Consider the following 21961-nt stretch of genomic DNA (forward strand, 5'->3'; position numbering starts at 1 on the left):
ACAACCATTCGCACTCACAGTCATGCCTACGGGCAATTTAGAGTCTCCAATTAATGCATGTTTTTGGGATGTGGGAGGAAACCGGAGTGCCCGGAGAAAGCCCACGCAGGCACGGGGAGAACATGCAAACTATACAGGTGGGGCCGGGGATTGAACCCGGGTCCTCAGAACTGTGAGGCCGACGCTCTAACCAGTCGCTCACCGTGCCGCTGGGAATATATTAAAAATGCAATTGAAGTGACAGCCTGTAAGGAAACGGTTCCTTTAAAAATATATATATATATATTTATATTTATATATATATTTTCATTTAAATCGTTAAGTATCGTCTTGAAAAACATTTGGACCCGCGTCACAAAGACAATGCCAAACGTTAACGTCACACGTATAGATGAAAGATATGAAACACGTACGCCTGAGGTGATCAGGAATCGACCACGTACTGATATTCGTCAAATCGTAAGAAAACTCAAACGTGACGACAGTCCAAAAGCGGCTTTCGTGCTCCGGCCTTAACTTCAAGGTAAGCTGCTTTGAGATACATTGCACCGATATGTGACGGTATTTTTGTTATATTGCTTTCCCACGTGGAAGGCTTTAGCCAAGTACAGCGTCAGGAAACACAACACAACACAACAGCAACGCGTGTCCGTTGATAAACGACGGGTCGTGTCTAAGTACGACTTGGAATTAAACGATGCCAAAATACAAAATAAATCAATATTACCGTTAAGTAGGGCATTTTGTTGTTAAAAGTGGAGCTCAACTTCAGGTTGCGAGTTTAAAGAGGCGTTTTTTTTACCTCAAAAATCGTACAATTTATATCTGTAATGGAAGGACATAGTCCTCAGTTGCCCAAACCACACACATACTTAAAATAACAAAGATGGGCTAAGTCCTGACATTATTCGTGTACATATGAAGCTTCTTGCCATGTTCCTATGCCCCCTGAGATCTCTCATGGCGTCACTGATTGTGCCCAAGGCAAACTACATAACTGTGTATGCGTACAGTGGATGTTTGCTATGAAAAAAGCTAATTTGCAACTACGTTTAACTTTAAGAAATGATAACACCAGAGACCAACACTCTATGTATTGTTTGCAACTTTTCACATTAATTGCTTTTTTTTACATTAAATGTCTAAACCTTGCGCTAGGGCCTAATGGTACTTCTGTTTTTTTTTTAATTTAGCTAACAGCTGCTATACATTAGCTCACTCTATATGGAGGTTATTTTCGCTTTGAAAGAAAACTAAATGAAGAAAACTAGAGTTCGCATTATGTCTACAATTATCTTCAACTAAATGTTAATATATATTGCAGGGCAGTATTTTATATTGTTTGCTACTTTTTCAATAAACGTAAACTATTGCTGTCAGGGCCTTAGGGTAGTTTTATGTTTTGATTATGGAGCTAAAAGCTAGCATACATTACCTTACATTGTGTTGTACTTTACTGAATAGCAAGATTGTGGAACATAATTTGTGCCTTACATTGTGTTGTACTTTACTGAATAGCAAGGTTGTGGAACATATTTTGTGCAAGTAATTTTTAAATTTATTATTTTTATTTTTTTTAACGACAGTATTTGCAGGGGTGACAATGCAAGTAATTGATGCCGACTAAAAATATTTATATATTTATAATGTTTCAACTTTAAATACACCACAAACCTCCCCCACATACAGCTTGTCTCAATCGACATGTATCACACAGTATTTCCTGGACACTAACAAAGTAGCTAAATATTGTACTCAAGTAAGAGTACTGTTTCTTTAGAATAATATGACTGAAGTAAAAAGTAGTCCTCCAAATATTTACTTGCGTAAGAGTAAGAAAGTACTCAGTGAAAAAACTACTCAAGTAAAAAGTGGTGAGTAACTTCTTATTTAAAAAAAAAAAAAAAAAAAGAAAAATAAATAATAATAATAATATATGTGAGTCCACACACACACACACACACACACACACACACACACACACACACACACCTGCCACCATTTAAATTTTTAAGTGCCCAGAAATCAACACATACATTGGGCCCTACAGAGACATTATTTGCTTTATTCACTTAAATGACTGGAGAAGCTGTTTGCAGAACAGACTTAATGATTTTGTGTGTGTGTGTATGTGCTCGCGCACGCCCATGAGAGGGAGAGATTGCAGCGTGGCACGGAGCCCCAAAAAGCATGTTTTACAGTGATTTATGACTATACAATAGGGCTAATGTTGCCAGATGCACTTCCAAAACAACAACAGAAACATGTGGAACGTACCGCAAGAATTTTTCTCAAGTTAGATGTTTTTCTGAGTCTGTAAAGTAAACACTCGCACGGCTGTGAGTGGGTTAGTTAGACCAGACCATGTCGTTGATTGACTTCGAGACTGTTTTGTGATTAAATAAACTTGACTTGATGTAGTAATCTGGAGTAATAAAGCCTATAGGATGCTAAACCAACAAGACATTAAACTTTTAGTATAATGTCTAACTTAAGACACCTCAAATTGCAAGACGACAATAAATTGTGATCAGTCTGCAGTGCACCATAGAAACTAGCCCCTAGTGGAGCATCTGGTCAGTTGAGAAAGGATGTCAATGACTGAAAGTAACCTCAGTGTATGGCACGTCAGCAGCCTCCGTAGCCAATAGCAGTTCAGCGCGTGCGCATCTGTGCACTCAGTTCGGCTGTCAGGTGATGCTGTGCTGGGGTGGCTCTGTGGCTTCTCTCAAAGCAATTGGCTGAGACTGATAAATACATGATGGCTGATATCAAGTGAGCGTGAGTTAGATGAGATAAAATTTGCTTGAAAATAAGACGTCATGGAAAGAAAACGTCTTGCTTTTATATTCTTTTGAATACATTTGGTATGCCTCTACAGTGCATACATGGTTATCTGCCACTTACCTGCCAGTTGAATGAAAACCAATAGGGGTCAGCTATACATTCCAAGCCTGTTACTCCATCTCAGAGACAGGCATGTTCACAATGGGCCATTAAATGTCACTCTTGTACTAGGATCCCCTGAGAATCTGGTTTGTCTTCCTGTAGTCATCTTTACCAAGTTGGGGTGTTTGTTAAAGTGTCTAGTATGCCATAAGGAAGTACATGATAAGCGAGACTGAAGCTGACAAGTTATAGAGTAGACATACTGTATACAGGTACACTATATATTTAATTTTTGGTCGGGGGTGTAAACAGCGCCATTTATGATGATGAACTCTCTCATCATGATAACGTTTTCCATTTTTAGGCATAAAGAACATAAGTGAAGCCAATATAACCGGCTTACTCAGAGGCTGGCTTTACTTATTTTATTACAATCCTTCTTATACTCGTTCACACGAAGGCAACGTTATTTGGTCACTGCAAAACTGTTCAGCAACCTGTTTGTCTACGGATTATTGTCATTCAGCCAGGTATTCAGGCAGCAAAGCTCTTATGTAGTGGCTGTTCCATTACACTTGTCTTACAAAAATCACGTCAGTTTACCAAAGCAACAGATCTTAACACTGCACATACAGGAATTTAGGAATTCTTCAAACTCATCAGGTAAGTTGGCTTTTATTTAACAATTATGCTTATTTATCTTGTTGAAGTTAAGTTCCTATTGGTGCGCCCGTATTTCTAATGACAAAACTGTATTAGTATATAGCCATATAGTGTAACGTGAAATGAATGTAGCTGCAGATGAATATTTGTTTTTCATTTGTTTTCATCTGGGTCAATGAAAAGCATCGTTCTATCCAAAACAGCACAGAGGTTTGGTGTTTTTGTTTAAAAAAAGAAAATAAAATTTGCTTTTCATTTTGGCCAAGTGTCTTCTTATGTGAGTGAGCATTAAATCAATGTCAATAATTAATTGAATATAAATGCATCTAATGCATTAATTAAAACATGCTGATTAATCTAATGTGAAGTACAACATATGAACTGATGAAGTTGTGCAAGTTGCTTTTGTGCAAGTTGCTTTTGAGCCGGGGTTACAGGACATGACAGTCCAATACTGTGTAAAAAAACAATTTGACCTGTAGTAACCGTAGCCAGCATAACTGTAGCTTGTTGATTGACTGTGTGTGTGTGTGTGTGTGTGTCTGCAGGGAATGTGTATCATTCATTAGAGGTTGTGTGCGTGTGTTGGGGGGGGGGGGGGGTGGGTTGCACTTTTTGCAGCAACTTCCCCTTGCTTGATTCATTTAGCTTGCATGACCTTATATGGAAGATGAGTCTTGTGGGGTGAGGAATTTCGTCCAATCAGATTGCTTTGTGATGGGGGAAGTGCAGGAGTGTGTGGAAGGAAGCCGCAGACCCAGTAGGGTGGGGTTTTTCTGGGGGAGGGACCAACCAAGCCGGCTGCTGTTTGAAAATGAATGATCGGCTACTCATGTTGTAGTCTTAGACACACTAGGAGACAACATTTTACATACATACAAACTGAATAAGGTTAAAGGAGCTTGATTTTACACCAAAACCTCAACCAGGGCAAGAATCCGTTTACAGCAATGCAATGTGAGTATTTCATTCAATTCTGCAGTTTTATTTCATGCAAATAGGATGGCTTTATCACATGCAAGCCTTTTCTGTGACAAAAATACATCTTTGCGGCTGTTGCATGGAGGATGTTTTGCTCCTCATTAAATAAGGATCGTGGTTTTTTTCCCCCCACTGTGGGATCCTTAATTTTAATTTCAAACAGAACATGCAGTCATCTTTTTATTCAGCCTGATGGGAATTTGTGTGGCTTTGATGTTGAATATTCAGTATTAAATATTGACTATCTTAACGGAATGGGACGATCATTCTGTCAATGACACGTGGTGATCTGGTCAAGTGCAGCAAGGGTGTAACCCACCCGGCACTTGTTGTCAATTCAAATTAGTCCCTGTTACGAGGACACCAAGGAGATGGTGTGTTTAAGGTCTCCAAAAAGGCAGTAATGTGGTCATACATCAAGGGAGGATGATGAGGGTCTTGTCAAGTCTTAAACTGCTGCTCTGGGTGCTTTTCAAGAGGAGCAGCTAGTGAAGGGTGTACATCATTCTTAGGGCTGATCAACAAAAACGTATTTCTTCACAGTGTTTATTTAAAGGACAACCGAGACAGAAAAGAGGATCTGGCACAAACAGAGAGACATCATTCATTCATTTTATCTCTAATCTTGAATATTTTGATGACAACCTATCTGAATTTACAGCCGCACAGTAATTTCATCCAGGGTTGGATTTGAGGAAAACAGCTTGGGTTGTGATCAGTTCTACCAGAATGTTGTTTTGTTCAGTATGTTACTCCCAACCGTTGCAGGAATTGAAGCGCTGTTTCTAAGCACAACTGCTCTACTTTCATAATCCGCTCATGATTGCTCGAATGCAGTTGGACTCATGTCACTGTCAGTTTGAGAACTCATCTGATTATCCATTCATGACGAACGATCAAACAAAATAAGGAATTACAAACATCAGTGAGCTGTTTTGAGAAATTGAAATGGAGAAGAGGCCCATATTTTATCCAGTTGATGTTTCCAGTAAACTGTTGCATGATAAGAAGTAGCTAGATTATATTTAGGAAAGGCTTTTGACTCAGATTACTATGTCAATTGAATATTTTCACTGACAGAAGCTCAAGAGGTGATAACGAGCTGTCTCGGAACCAAATGTACACAAATCATGGTGTTGATAGAAGATATTTACCATTTCATGTGACAGACATACATGGATATCAGAGTCATGACAAAACCACAATAGCACCCTCGACCCAATCTCCCTTTTCAAATGTTGCCGAACAATACGTCCGTTATGGAAAACAAAGAGTTTTATATCTGCTTTGCATACGTATGTGTGTAGTATTGTCCCCCTTGACTCATAGAGCATCAAGAGTGGGCACAAGGATGGCTGGCTGCTTGTCTGTCACATGACTAATGTAGAATTGCCATGTGATGTGATTGCTCTCTGCTCTCTGACCCTTCTGCAATCACGTAAACTCAGCTGTCCTGACAGGCCAGTCAGAACTGGGCAACAGGTCACATAAAGCAGACAAGGCCTCTGGTATACGCTTTAACTCACACAACTGCTAAACAGACCAGCAGAAGACCAATGTTATCATTTATTGAAAAGCGCAACAATCCTGGGCTGAAAACGACTTTGAAGGAGTATTGGTTTCTTGTGATGGGGGGGGGGGGGGGGGGGTCATATATTGGTCTTTACATCGGTGAAACAGAAGCCCACCATGTATATTAAATGACAATCGCACCATTTGTCTGCATTCTGAAAGCTGATGAGCTGTGTTACAGTAACTTTATACTTCAAATAACACTGTAGTAATTTTATTTTTATGTGACAGGATGTCATGCTCTACTTGGGTCACTGGAGAGATGTTATCAGATAGTGGTTTGCACTTGACTCAACAATGAGCCAACATAATGATGGGGCTTGTTTTCATGTAAGTGACGTACATTGCTTGTTGTTTGCTTCCTGCTCTTTCAGTGACGGTGTGTGAGCCCAATGTTATGTCTGAGACTGGTGTGCTTCAGCAGCCTCACTCCGTTGCCTTCACCGAGTCAGGCAACAATTCAGCACCCATTGATCACATTTTGGATATGGTCAAGTATGTACACTCACACCACAACACCTTGATCAAAAGGTCTTTTTTATTTTTTCACAGTTGATTTAAATGCGAAGGACACTGTAATCACAAAACAATGAGCAATTTAGGGTCGCTGTAATTTGAAGTTTTTCTTTAATGCTGGATATTTTTATTTTACTCCTTTAAAAATAAATTTCTTTACTGTTCTATAAGTAAAAAGCATATTTGCTTGCAGTGCTACATGCATAATTAAGGATCCTTTCACAAAAAGCCTTGGATAGTGGATACTAAAGTTGACAGTAGGGAATATTAGGTTTTTTTTGATAGTTGGAAATGTTGTTTCTCTACAAAGTGGGTATGCAGTAATCAATTTCACTATGCATATTACCAACTCAGATCCATGTTCTTCGCTGTCTTCCCTGGCACTTAAAGTATCAGATGCTAGCACAGCAATTTGACAGATTTTTGGATCAAAATCAATATGATTTTAAAACATAAAACAAACTCCAATTACAATGAAGTTAGGGGTGGATGTCCAGTAAAGCAATTGCATTCAAGTTAATGAACTACAAATGTAAAATATGTAATTTTTACACTGGGGAAAAAATGAGTTGGTTTGTTTGCAAATATTTACTCATTTTGAATTTGAACTATGGACTATGTTCCAAAAAGCTGGGACTTGGTTAATAAAGGAACATCTTTGAAAGGCTCAGTCTGTCACGAGCAAGAATGGGGTTACTTTTACCACTTTGTAAAACAACCTGCGTGAGCAAATACTCCCAATAGTTTTAAGAACGGTTCTCAACATGCAATTGTAAGGCGTTTAGGGATTTCATCTCTTACAGTGCTGCATAATATCATTAAAAGATTTAGAGAATCTGAAGAAAGCTCTACAAATAAGCAGCGCAGGCGAAAACCCAGATTGACTGCCCATGACCTTCCAGCCTTACTGCAAAGTACAGTACTACAAAGTACTGCAAAAGATAGAATATATTTCTATGTGTGCTCAGGAACACTCTGGAAAACCAATGTTAGTTGGTACTGTTTATCACTATATCTAGTGCAAGTTCAAACTGTAACATGTAACCACAGTCACGTTTCAACAACACCAAACAGAGAAACGATAGGCAGGCAAATTCTCTAGGCCCAAGGTCACCTGAGATGGACTGACTCAAAGTGGAATCGTGTGCTGTGGTCTGACAAGTCTACATTTTAGACATCAGCACAAGCAAACTCAAAAGACAGCTTCTACTGTATAATGATATGTCAGTGTGTAACTTGTACATCTGTGAAGCTTTGAGCAACATACAGTATGTTGCCACACACAGGGTTCTCAGGCATGTATGGAAGTGTATGGAATTTGATGTCATACATTTCCAGGTCTGGAAAAGTAATGAAAATGGAAACTATTGTATGGAAAAAATATTCATGTTTCCAAGGCTGTTGCAAACAGCTCTAATTTCTAAAACTAATAACATCTAAATGTGTGTGTGTGTGTGTATATATGTGTGTATATATATATGTGTGTGTGTATATATGTGTGTGTATATATATATATATATATATATATATGTGTGTGTATATATATGTGTATATATATATATATATATATATATATATATATATACACATGTGTGTGTATATATGTGTGTGTGTATATATATATATGTGTGTGTGTATATATGTGTGTATATATATATATATATATATATATATATATGTGTGTGTATATATATGTGTATATATATATATATATATATATATATATATATATATATATATATATATATATACACATGTGTGTGTATATATGTGTGTGTGTATATATATATATGTGTGTGTGTATATATATGTATATATATATGTGTGTGGGTATATATATATATATATGTATTTTTAAGGCGTTTGAAAGCGCAGCTACGTTTGTGTGAGAACACATGGTATTATGCCATTGTTCTGGTGAATACTCAATTGTGATTGGCTCTGGAAATTTCTTCGGTGTACGTTATCAGCTGATAATGTACACTCCTTGAATGTCTCAGGTAGTTCCTGTCAAAACATCATTACATTGTTCTGATAAGTAAATGAAAAGTACTTTGAGGACAGATATTAGAAAATGTAAAATTTAATCATTTACTTTATTTGGTGATTACAACACCTTTGACTGGGATGCTGCTGAGGAATTAAGGGGAAAATGAAGAGACCGAAGCATCACGGAGAGTTAACTCCGTAAGATTTCAAGCAACTCACAGACGAGAAGGATGACAAGAAAAGAAAACACTAAAATGGGCGATTAAAACCCTGAGAGACTTCCCGGCACAAAAACTGACAAATATGAACTTAACACCACCGTTGATGTTTTGAATGATACCCTGCGACAATTTTATATCACCGTCCAGTCAAAGAAGACTGACACAGAGTACAGCTTTGTCAGCCTGAGAGCTTGCATCAACAGTCACATATAAATATAGAGAATATATGTGTAATAATAAAAACTGATTTTATCGTCATACCTCTGGTCATTTAACATTGTCAAAATCTATTTGCTGAATAGCGTTTACATTGCCTTAGAAAGTTATGGGATTGGAATGATTCTTGATAGTCAAGCCCTCAAGCGTTGCAGGGGAAAATAAATTGTTTTAGTAAACCTTTCAATTTTCATTAATTCATTCATTTTCCAAACGGTTTATCCTCACCAGGGTCGCGGGCGTGCTGGAGCCTATCCCAGCTATCTTTGGGTGAGAGGCGGAGTACACCCTGAACTGGTCGCCAGCCAATCGCAGGACACATATAAACAAACAACCATTTGCACTCAGATTCACACCTACGGGCAATTTAGAGTCTTCAATTAACCTACCGTGCATGTTTTTGGGGTGTGGGAGGAAACCGGAGTACCCGGGGAGAACATGCAAACTCCACACAGGCGAGGCCGGTTTTGAACCCGGGTCCTCAGAACTGTGAGGCGGATGTGCTAATCAGTCATCCACAGTGCCTCCACTTTCAATTTTGACTGAGAAAAAAAACCCCAGCACGGTGGACGACTGTTTAGAGCACCCCGACTGTGTGGAGTTTGCATGTTCTCCCCGTGCCTGCGTGGGAGAGAACATGCATAAACATCCCCAAAAAAAACATGCATAAATTGGAGACTCTAAATTGCCCGTAGGTGTGACTGTGAATGCGAATGGTTGTTTGTTTGTATGTGATCATTAAGCAAAGTTCTGTACATGTGTCATGACTGTGCCTTCATAGTAATTCAGTGTGGGTATGAGACTGGCCTGTTTAGCTCTGTCTTCCATTGAAAATGTGATGTATTATGATGCACGATATATGACAACGGAGACCCGCCACTGTGGAGCAACTGAAGCCATACACTAGCAAACCTTCAGCAATTTGTGTCCTCAGTTGCTCAATCTTGTTTAGGAAAGGTAATGTAACACAATGCTAAACGTGCTCATCTCAGCTTTTTTGATTGTGTTGCAGGCATCAAATTAAAAATACTGGAATATTTGCAATTCACTTATCAGTTTGACCATTAATTAGCTTGTCCTGATAGAACACTGAATATCAGATTCAAAACGTTTTGCAAATCAATATTTCTTATTGTACATTTTACACAGCATCCCAAATTAATACAAATGAGAGTTTGGAATATTAGCACCATCTCCAATGGAACTGGAACCTTTTAAGAAAGCTTTCTCAACAAACTTCCATTTGGTTAATAATTGAGCAATGTCCTAATTGACAGCAATAGATTTGTTTTTAAAATTAAAACATGTACCTCTTAAGACTTGTATGTAAAGGGCCTGATTCCCAGCACAGCCAATTAGGCTAGTAGTGCTTTTGCTGTTGAGTCCAACTCATCAGGTTTCTGTCTCTGGATTTCCTCAAGAATGTGGCAGCTCAGCTATGGACGTCAACCTCCAGTTTGATAACATGTTTTTCCTGTTCCTTTGCCTCAGTGAGTCCTCAGAGGAAGAGCCCACAGTGGAAAGAGAAGAGGAGACTGCTGCCCCCGATGCGGTCACCAGCAACCTGGAGGTCTCCAATGAACACGCCTTGAACACACACACAGGTGACACAGAACACACACAGTGCTGATAAGAACACAGTTTACATTTGCTTTCCCCCACAATTTGAATGTTTGCATGGATGGTGTTGCTGGTTCACGGTCACATAGAATGTACACAAAACTGAGCCATAGCTTCATGTTGGAGCCACTTTGGTGAACTCTGCAGGCATTTGATCTCTTTTCCTGAGGAAATAATGTCTGCTTCCTTCCCACTATCATCCATTTTGACACCCTTTCCTGGCTTTGTACAGAGGGCAAAAGTGTTGTGAAACATCTTTATAGTATATATTGTCAATTTGTAGTGTAAAATTACAAACGAAGGATAAAACTCACTAGGGGCCTACATCTATCAGGAGTTGTTCAGGGTGGCGGCTTTAAAAATTAATTTGCCCGTTCTCGCTGTTGCACCTACCAATAAGCAGCTGTTTGAGGCCATAAATTTGCTATCAGTTACTTCCTATGTGCACAGGTGATGCCACAGCAGTAACGTGAGTACTGTACATCATGTTGCCAATTTAATCAGTTTTATTAAAAATCACAAGATGGAATTTGAGGCCTTCCTTTTCTAATCGATTTCCTAAAGAATTTTACTGCCTGATTTCTTTTTTTTCTCTCCCTGTTCTGAGAAGAGCAAAACAACCTCTATGGTTATATACTGAACAAAATATCAGATCGGTTTAAGTTAATTAAGCCAATGCGAAATACAATTTCATGTGCTGCATTATAGTGTTAGAGAGCTCTTGCCAAGCAATTTAAATGTGTATTGTCTATTTTCTTTGTCTTTTTTAGCTTATTCCACACATACTGCAAAGTACAGTGTTTGGTTCTTAATAACTCTTTATATATCTCCATGTCCTCCAGTAAATGTGCAGCGCCCAGACTCTCTGTCAGTGCCAACAGCAGCACCAGAGTCCAGCCTGTGGACGAGTCAGCCCGATGGGGAAGTGACGCTCCGAATGGAAGCCTCCGGCCTGGCTGCGGAGACCCCTTTGACGGTCCATCAGGTCTTGACGTCATCTGTGAGGAATTTCGGCAAGTATACTGCTGTGAGCTGGAAAGAAGGCGAGCAGAAGAAGAGCTTGAACTACAAGGAGTACTATAAGACCTGTCGCACAGCAGCCAAGAGCTTCCTAAAGGTAAGTGATTAAAGATGCTGACAAATATTGCTTCGTCATTGGGCCGGGTGGCAAAATAAGCTCTTTTGTTGCTGTATGAACAAAACTGTTCGTTGATGAGGTTTTCCAGTTTAGCCAGTGGACTTCAGCCCATTAAATGTTGGGTTTTCGCGGTGATGCTGTGGATAATCTTCAAATGTATTTGATCTTTATGTGAGTAGTTCAGTCTCTGCCTGATTTGTTCCTTACAAATAATCATTTTCTAAGTCTACTGTGGCATTTCTGCACATTAGTCTCAAGCACACCACACAACTATTCAGTCTTGTTTTAAAAAGGCGTCTTAATGTCATGTGGCAGCGGACTTGAAAAGTCAGGTCGATGTGGGAAACACAGCAACACAGCCTGAAGACGTCTGACTGAATCACAAGCCACCCTGTGTGGAAGCCTCACTTTTCAGTTAATGCAAGACACAGTGTGCTAGTAATTATTATTATTATACAAACAGCGTCACACACGTGCTCATACAGAAATATTTCTATGCTTGTCAATGTGCGCTGAAGTCAAGTGGCAGTAAGGTGACTGGAGTCTCCAGGGTCAAGTTGCACACTTCACACATCTTTTGTTTGTCATGAACAACCACTGATATCATAATTCCTCTGCTTGTTGTTGCTCAAAAGCCAATAGTAGTTCAAACTTGCTATCAGGTTTCATTAAATTATTTGTTTACAGGGGAAAATAATAGGACAAGACAATAAGTCTTAATTATGAAAACACACCAGGGATGGGAAATAATAATAGATTAGCATGTGTAATTGATTTATTGAATGACTGTTTGAGTAATATCAGAAATTGATTGTTGGATTAATAACATCAGGAAGCAGCAGGCAACAGTTTGGGGTGAAGCAGAGACAGCATTGGTTTAGTCTCAACTAGTTTGCAGATATTACCATCTGCTTGAATATTAAAACAACAACAGCATTTGTTTGTTAATTTCCCCCATGGTCACTCAAGGAAATTAAGTCAAAATACCCATGCCTAGTGTATACACAACCCATTGAGGAAAAGGGTTCATATTAATATACTAACAGCCTTTCATGATGAAGTACATTGTTAGAGCTTAAAATGGACAGTATATGTAATTAATGAAGACTAAATGTCACTCTAGTTTGTATGTCCACTTAATATGTTTGCCTCTCTGCAGCTTGGGTTGGAGCGTTACCATGGCGTCGGTATCCTGGGTTTTAACTCGGTCGAGTGGTTCATCGCTGACATTGGAGCCATTTTGGCAGGGTGAGTTGTGTAGTGATGGTTCCCTCACTCATCAACATTAGACCTTCGATCTCAACTTTGAGCAATAGTCCTCTTATTGGCAACTATTATCGAATAAAACGCTTCTGTGGTTACAAGATGGTTACAAGTGTTAAGGCGGAACAGAAGCTTAAGAATTTAGCCACACTTCCTCCAGCAGTATGTGGTGAAACACGAGAAATTCCACTTCATCACAGAGACCCGAAAACCTTTAGCTAAATAAGAACATGACTCATTAGTTGGTCAAGGCCAGTTTTATGGCAATGGAGCCGATTATTAAAGACCTATTCACTATTGAAGTTTCACAGAACACACAGAAGGCTTATTCGGAAGTTAACTGTACCTTGCAGTCTCTGGTGGGTCAGCTGGATCCTAGCTGAGGATGAGCTGTCCATTCAGGGCTGGTTGTCAGCAAATTACTCGGCACAGAGATACAAACAACTATTTACACCTATGGACAGTTTAGAGTTGCATGTTTATGGGATGTGGGCAGAAGCCGGAATACCCGGAGAAAATTCACACAAGCAGAGGGAAACCATGAAAACTCAACACAGGAGGGCCTTGTTACCCTTACCCTCCCTGATTACAAATAATTGCAAGCAAACAGGTAAATGTTCAACCCTTGTTGTGTTTCAGTGGCTTCGCTGTTGGCATCTACACAACCAACTCCCCAGAGGCATGCCAGTACGTAGCAGACAACAGCAAGGCAAATGTCATTGTGGTGGAAAACCATAAGCAGCTGCAGAAGATCCTGCAGGTGCAAGACAATCTGTCACACTTGAAAGCCATTGTGCAGTACAAGGGTGCGCTGAAAGAGAAGAGACCAAATCTGTACAGTGTAAGTAAACAAAGATGGATGATATTTGTTGTGGCTAGAAGGAGCAGTACATTGAGCATTGTCTCATCATACAGTGGGCTGAGTTCATGGAGCTGGGACGTGACGAGCCCGATGCGTCGCTTGATGAGGTCATCGCTAGTCAGAAGCCTAATCAGTGCTGCACGCTCATCTACACCTCAGGAACCACAGGCCAGCCTAAAGGAGTCATGCTCAGCCATGACAATGTAAGCGCCATCGGATTCACATGTGCCCGACTGACTCTTTTTAGCGAGCTTCAAGAGCTGATTGCCTCAGGGTCTTTAAAATTCACCTAAAGTTTTAATTCCAAGTTTACAGATAATAGGTATAGTGGTACCAGTGTCCCTTGAGTGTACGCCTATTCGTATAGCGATAGTTCACGTACTTGTGTATACACCTAGGGAAATATGTTCGCTCAGTTGTATGATTGATACAAATTAACAAAGATTGTTTATTTTTTTACTTTTGGAATACTGATCACGGATATATTAACTAAAAGTACACGAGTATGCTTGGTTTATCCTGACCGAAAAATCTATTTGGCACAAAATAGTATTGCTATGACAGTATTTCATTTATTATCCCCAAGACTAAACTACTACTATAAGCATTTAGTTTGTAAAAGGCAGCACTACCTTCAAGCTGTCAATATGTCTGGAAAATATCTGGTACTGTATAAATATAGAAAACCTAACTACAAGAATTCAGTCTAGTCATTTCAAAAAGTAATTGAAGAAAATTCTGAAAAATGCCTGAGTGCACAGCGAAATGGATACTGATTACTTTTCAAAGTGGGTGTACTTATAGATGTTGAACACTGAATGCTAAAAGTATATTTTAGTTTGTTTAACTTGAATATACTTGATGTACTTCAAAACTTAAACATGTCTGTGTATTGGACAGCACAAGCCTATTAGTGTACTTTTGTATAGTGTACTAAAAGTAAACCATTTTAACTATTTTGGGCTTCAAATTGGTATAAACAGTACATTCGAGTACAACTGAGACATTACAAAAAAAAAAAAAAAAAAAAAGGATAAAACTTTGAAAGAATTATGACTATAGTATTGTACTTGGTCATGTTTTTTATTAAGGTATGACACAATAAGGCTCAATGGCTCTCTGTCATGTTTCTCATCATGTACTACTATTTATCCTTGCCTCCTTCACCCTCAGCTGACCTGGACTGCGCTCTCCACCAGCCGGCACGTGCGCCTGACGGTCGCCACGGAGTCCCAGGAGGTGGTGGTCAGCTACCTCCCCCTCAGCCACATCGCCGCTCAGATGGTGGACATCTGGGTCACCATGAGGGTGGGCGGAGTTACGCACTTTGCTGACCCAGATGCGCTTAAGGTGAGTCGTGTTTGCACGTGCCCGCCGGCGAACCCAGCGCCTGTCATTTGTGTCGCTTAAACAGCACTGTGTAATCTCCAGTGAACCCAACACTTGTGCTGTGCTCCACTTATATTCACGTATATAAAATCAAAAGGTATTTTCCAGGAAGTGGTGTGTGTGTGTGTATATATATATATATATATATATATATATATCTATATATATATACACACACATATTCACGCACACAGTGTGAGCCAAAATGACTTGTTATGTTTGCAAACAGTATTTACTTTTCCCCCACAAGTACGTGTTGTTGTGGTGTTATCAGGGCTCTCTGGTGAACACCCTGAAGGAGGTGCGGCCCACAGCCTTCATGGGGGTGCCGCGTGTCTGGGAGAAGATGCAAGAGAAGATGAAGGCCACCGGCGCCAAGTCATCCACCGTTCGCCGCAAAGTTGCCGCCTGGGCTAAAGACGTGGGTCTGCAGACCAATTTGAGCAAGATGAATCAGTATGTGCACACGTTGCATCTCAAGGCTCCTTCTTAAAGTCTTATATCTGACTTTTTGTCGTGATCCAGCAGCTGTTTGATGATACATTTTGTTTTGAAGAACCAGAGCAGCGGACCACACACCGTTGAGCTACCAAATAGCCAAGAACCTCGTGTTCAAGAAGGTGCGCAAGGCTCTGGGCCTGGACCGCTGCCACAGGTGCTACACGGGTGCTGCCCCCATTACCCGGGACACGCTGGAGTTCTTCCTCAGCCTGGACATTCCACTGTACGAGCTGTACGGCATGAGCGAGAGCACCGGACCTCACACCGTCTCCCTCCCGAATGCCTTTAGGATCACCAGGTATTTGCTGTTTGCTTGAATCAAGCAGAGATTTTGATATGTTCCTGAAGTGGCTCACTAGGTTGTTGTTGTGAGTCTGATTGTACACTATATAATACCAGTTTTTGTTTTGTTATGGATTTCTGCAATACAGTGCTCTTTATTAAAAAGATGTAACAACAAGAAAGTGGTAGTTTGGGGGGGGGGGGGCTAGAATGGATAAATGGCATTTCATTTCAGTGGGGAAAATTGTTTTGTACAAATTGAGTTCTGAGCTTGATCAGGGAACAAATTAAACTTGTAAGTCAAGGTACTAGTTGAATTTGGAATCAGAAGTCATTGAAAATAGTGGCAAGCAAATATTTTCCTGTACAACTATTGTCCACTTTATGTTGACAAAGGATTTGGTGGAAATAAATGCTTAATAATCCAGTTTAAGTGAAGAAAATTTGCCAATTTGAAAAAAAAAAGAAATTCAAATAAAAAAAATCCATTTAGCAAAAAACAACTAGATGTACTTGGTTTTAAGATCAAATGATGTTGCAGGCTATGTTTGGCCCCCTGGCCTTGACTTTGACATCTGTGTTCCTTCGGGACTAATAATTACAGAGAGAATTAAGTGTCCCAACCTTTTTTTTTTTTTTTTTCTTCTGTCTTTTTTGTCCCACAGCTGTGGCAAGGAGCTCCCGGGGTGCAAGACAAAGCTGCACAACCCAGACAATGACGGGAACGGCGAAATCTGCTTCTGGGGTCGGCACGTCTTCATGGGTTACCTCAACATGGCCGACAAGACCGGGGAAGCTCTGGATTCGGAGGGCTGGCTGCACTCTGGCGACCTGGGCAAACGCGACCGGAAGGGATTCCTCTTCATCACCGGGCGAATTAAAGGTGCGCTTGGAGAATGAGAAACCTGTGGCGCTCTGCGTGCTTGTTGCCTTTTATTATGAGTAACCACATGCGGATTAGTCATGAGTCCCACTGAGCACCTGTGCACCTGTTTGGAACAGCTGTATACCGGACAGTACCTTTTTAACCAGTAGTTAAATTATAAAGGGACTTTATGGACACCCCGTATTACAAATATTTAAACAGCACTCACTGTGATCCAGTGCAGTTATATACCACTGTAAACTACAACCAAAATCATATGAAATGATGCCCGTCTCTTTGGTGTCAATCAAAAGTGAACCATATATTCTTTGTAAATGTTTCAATGTTTGTATTTGGGGCTCATGTGTACGTAGGAAAAGTGCCATAAAGAGTGCTCCTTTTGTTATTTTAGAGTTAATCATCACGGCAGGGGGAGAGAACATCCCTCCCGTGCCAACCGAGGATGCAGTCAAGGAAGCCCTGCCGCTGATTAGCAACGCCATGCTGATAGGAGACAAGAGGAAGTTTCTGTCCATGCTGCTCACCGTTAAGGTATGACAAAACACTAGACTGTACATGTCATCTTTTGCTCATGCAGACAACATAAGATAACGACTGGAGATGTAGAGTGTGCTTTATCTCCAAAGGCATCCCGTCTCAGTTTAGATACGTCACAGGCTGTAACCACACACTGCCATCTGGTGGAGGAATGCAACACGACATGACACTACCAAGGAATCAAATGTAATGAAAACGCGATAGTCAAATTCCAGAAACCAGGGCCCAGATCATTTATTTATTTTGTTTGTTTGTTTTTGTGACCCACTAAAGCAAATAATGCAACGAAGTACTTCATGTTTCTTGATAAATGGATTAGAGCTTTCATTTTGGCAGAAAGTCTGTACTGAAATGGGAATTTTTCTTCATCCGTTTTCACCAAATCCTTTTTGACATAAACTGGAAAATAGTTATACAGTAAAATATTTGCTCGCCACCATTTTCCATGACTTCTTATTTCAAATTAAATTTGTTGTTAAAAAAATTGAAATCCAATGCAGTGGAATCTGTGTGAGGTAATCCTACATTTACATATATGGTTTTCACAGTCCTAACAGTTCTCTGAGGGAAACCATGAATGTGTTGACTCGTGAAGTCAATGAATTTGACATCCCTGCCTCATGTAGTTTTTTCACTAAAATATGATTTCTGATTTTAATAGATCCCTCCCGCCCCACGAAAGGAAATGACAATGACATTATTCAAAACAAGTTTGACTTTTTTTTTTTTTTTTTGCCTTATTGGATTTGCTTTTTCTCCTGATAAACACTCATTGGGGGGGAAAACAAACAAATGTGTTCCCCACCTAGCATTAACTTACATCCAATTCCACAGAAATGATAGAAATATATATTTTTTTCTTCCCAGAAAAAACGTTCTTGAAAAAACTGTCCTATTAGTCAAGACATTTTGAATGTTCAGCAATTAACATAGTAAAATGAATCGTCAAAATGCGTGGTCCGGCTGGTCCATATGTATTTTCTCATACAATATATGGAGTTGTACAGGTGACCTGCAAAATATTTGCGATTTGGAAGAAGATACCCTAGGTCAGAGCTTTCTAACAATAAATCACTGCTTCCGCAATGTTAAAAATGGGCAGTATGCATGTGACAATGTTCAGCGCCATTGTGGAAAAAGATCCTCCTAATATATAGTCTCAGCAGGAATTAAAATTGCTAGTCGCTTTTTTGAAAAATAGTCACTATAGAGGTCGGAAAAGTCACTAAATATGCCGACCAAATTGCTAAATTGGCAACACTGAGTGCATTGATTTATTTTAACTAGCTACTATCTGTTTGCAGCCGTGTTGTCAGTGGAAGCAGGGCACACCAGCCAACTACAGAAGGAGGCAGAAAAATTGGTTTAAAAAAAAAAAAAAAAAAAAAAAATGAAAATCATCCTGACAAATAAACTTGAATCAATTGAGGCAATCCATGAATTGCCCAGCCCTAGTTGCAACTAATAAATTCAAGAAATTATACAACCTAATTATACACCCAAATGAGTACTCTAATATCCATGAATTCCCCTCCAGTGCCAGGTGGACGATGACGGTGCCCCGCTGGATGAGCTCACCCCAGATGCCGTGGAGCTCTGCAAGAAACTGGGGAGTAAGGCCACCCGCGTCTCCGAGCTGGCGGGCGGCCACGATCGCGCCGTAAACGCGGCCATCCAGGAGGTCATCAACCGCGTCAACGAAAAAGCCGCCTCCAACGCTCAGCGCATCCAGAAGTGGCTCATCCTGGAGCAGGACTTTTCCATCGTCGGAGGCCAGCTGGGTAAGCGGCGTCGACCTCGATGGGATGGTGCGGAAAGGGGGTCCTCTTTTTACGACGGCCTGAAGTCAGCTGGGTTAGGTTCCAGCTCACCTGCGACCTTAAATGGATTGATGGATATGAAGTTGTCTTCCTTTTTCGCAGGTCCTACCATGAAGCTGAAGCGGCCAGTTGTCTCCCAAATGTACAAAGAGCAGATTGACAACTTTTACAAAGAAGTGATATCCCCGACGACCCCCGACAATCCGCTGCCTACCAAATAGAAAAGAGAGCTGCTCATTTCTCGCATTTATCCGTCTGCCCGTTAACCATTGTTCCCTGGTAATGTTTTAGGATTGCCTCACGTCTGTGGATAAGAGGAAGCCATTGTAAATGAAATGATCTTAATGATTTTTGAAGACATTGTTCATAAGTTAAATTCAACTATTTATTTGTGTTACATCCAGATATGAAGTAGCAGCAAAGAAAAGCTTGTTTGTGATGATCATTGATTGCAGTGTAATACTTGAGAAGGAAATACACTATCCCAGAAAATAGTTTAGAGTATGTTTGGAAAAACAAAAACAAAAAAGTGTATTTTCAGTTTGCGTGGGTCAAATTCAGGAGGAGATTCATTTCAGGTAAAATGTCCAAAAATATTTTTTTTTACTTCAGTTGTCTTAGCAGGCCTTCAAAGATTTAAAGCAAACCATTAATAGAGAAGTTGAAAAGAAGTACCACATTTAAATCGTGTCCAGATTCTACTCTGTTTAAAAACGTCATCCAAGCCATATACAGTAAGTGAAACATTTTGGCTGATGTAACTGTTCTGGTGGCTTGTGTGTTTGCACTGGTTAAAGCCTTTTTAATGTGTGTGTTCACTTGCCGTGCTCTTATACGATACCGTTTTGTAAATATGCTTTATGCTTTAAACCAATATGTGGAAGGAAAATGACACAATGTTGGAGTACAGTCAAATGATGTACACATCAGCTGCCTTTTGAGTTCTCTATCGAAGCGTCGCCACAGTTCATGCAACTTATATCAAATGTTATGACGTGGCAGCCGCATGCATTTAGATTCCCAGATGTTTCCTACTTGAAAACAAAAGGTGATGGAATCCAAAGAACTGTAATATGAAGTCTTAAATGAAGAGAATATTGTAGCACTCCTGCGATTGTTGTGGGTTTGGGTCGCTCAAACTTTCTGAAGTTCAGGGTTTATTGTGTAATTTATATCTCCTATGATTATTGTTTTGTTTTTATGAGGGGATTGGGGATGTGAGTGAGGTTTCCTCCTATAAAGTCATAAGGTTGTTTATGTGTCACCGGAATTTGTGACTCATTCCGCTCATTTTAATGAAGGTCATTCCGCTCATTTTAATGAAGGAAGCGTGCAGTTGGTCAACTAATTCAAAGCAAGCATCAAGCTGTGACCTTTCCTGGAAACTGGACTCAAAGCTGCTCAGATGAGGGGTTAACTGGCTGGTGAGTCACTGCTGCAAAAACGCAGCATGCAGGACAAAGCTCAATGTCAATTACCAGTTAATAAAAGTTGGACATCCTAAGATCTTGTGTTGGGCTTATTTACGGGTTTACTGAGGACAGTATCTGAACAGCAGATGTTTTTACCGTTTGTGTAGCTTAAGGTGATAATGGACATTATTGTTCAGTCAATGTCACGTAGTTACTCGCTGAATGCCCCAAAAGTCGTGCAAATTGGATTTCAATCAAACTTTTCTGGGAAAACTCTTAACTTGATGACATGTCATGAGAGACGTCTGCAAATCTCATGAGATTTGGTGATGCTTGACAGCAGAGGAAATTGAGGACAACCATAGAACTGGAAACTGAATGTAGTGCAGCATGTGTCGTGTCTCCTCGGTACGGAATAAGGAATACAATTAAATATCATTTACAATGCTTTGAGAAAGTATTCAGTATTCTTGGAATTTTTTTCACATTTTGCCGCCTTGCAAGCACAAACTTAAACTATTTAGATTTGATGTGCTTGACCAACACGAAGTAGTACATACAATAATTGTAAAGTCAAATCAAACTGTGCATTTGTATTTGGGCCCCTTGCATTAATACTTTGTAGAGCCACCTTTCGCTATAATTACAGCTGCAAGTCTTGGGGTATATGACGGTATAGCTACCAGCTTTGCAAATTGAGACTGAAATTTCTGCCCGTAGTTCTTAAAGCTCAGCAGGGTTGAATGGAGAGCGTTTGTGAAGAGCAATTTTCAAGTCTTGCCGCAGATGCCAAAAATTCTGCTTTGGTCTCATCTGATCAAAGCACCTTCATCTTCCACATGTTTGCAGTGTCCCTGACATGGCTTGTGGCAAACTGCAAACAGGAAAGTATTCAGACCCCCTTACATTCCCCCCCCCCCCCCCCCCTTATATTGCAGCCATTTGCTAAAATCATTTAAGTTCATTTTGTTCCTCAATGTACACACAGCACCCCATATTGACAGAAAAAAATAATAATAATGGTTTAAATTTTTGCAGATTCATTAAAAAAGAAAAACTGAAATACAGCCATAAGTACTCAGACCCTTTGCTCAGTATTTAGTAGAAGCCCCCTATTGAGCTAATACAGCCGTGAGTCTTTTTGGGAATGATGTAACAAGTTTTTCACACCTGGATTTGGGGATCCTCTCCAGTTCTGTTAGGT

At 39.9% G+C, this 21961-nt stretch overlaps 1 protein-coding gene across 3 annotated transcripts; it reads left to right on the forward strand.

Annotated features, from left to right (window-relative positions):
- The first annotated feature begins 142 nt into the window (after positions 1-142).
- acsbg2 (acyl-CoA synthetase bubblegum family member 2) lies at positions 143-20849 on the forward strand. 3 transcript variants are annotated; one of them, XM_061779873.1, is made up of 14 exons: positions 143-523; positions 6480-6600; positions 10539-10651; positions 11510-11784; positions 12965-13053; positions 13708-13909; positions 13984-14133; positions 15104-15280; positions 15594-15775; positions 15876-16118; positions 16768-16985; positions 17380-17519; positions 19063-19306; positions 19448-20849. In XM_061779873.1, exons 2-14 carry the CDS (start codon positions 6503-6505, stop codon positions 19564-19566), a joined length of 2250 nt encoding a protein of 749 aa, XP_061635857.1. In that variant the 5' UTR covers positions 143-523; positions 6480-6502; the 3' UTR covers positions 19567-20849. The 3 variants fall into 3 exon arrangements, with proteins under 3 accessions (XP_061635857.1, XP_061635858.1, XP_061635856.1); XM_061779874.1 differs by lacking the exon at positions 143-523 and adding an exon at positions 3407-3552; XM_061779872.1 differs by lacking the exon at positions 143-523 and adding an exon at positions 4341-4509.
- Positions 20850-21961: the final 1112 nt, after the last annotated feature.

Source organism: Phyllopteryx taeniolatus, chromosome 7 (genome assembly GCF_024500385.1).
Source record: "Phyllopteryx taeniolatus isolate TA_2022b chromosome 7, UOR_Ptae_1.2, whole genome shotgun sequence".
Classification (NCBI taxonomy): Eukaryota; Metazoa; Chordata; class Actinopteri; order Syngnathiformes; family Syngnathidae; genus Phyllopteryx; species Phyllopteryx taeniolatus.

Excerpts from the sequence above, each read along its gene's own strand:
- acsbg2 (XM_061779872.1), top strand. Across the intron at positions 13,910-13,983 it reads AGAGACCAAATCTGTACAGT|TGGGCTGAGTTCATGGAGCT; the intron begins GTAAGTAAACAA and ends CTCATCATACAG. Across the intron at positions 16,119-16,767 it reads AATGCCTTTAGGATCACCAG|CTGTGGCAAGGAGCTCCCGG; the intron begins GTATTTGCTGTT and ends TTTGTCCCACAG.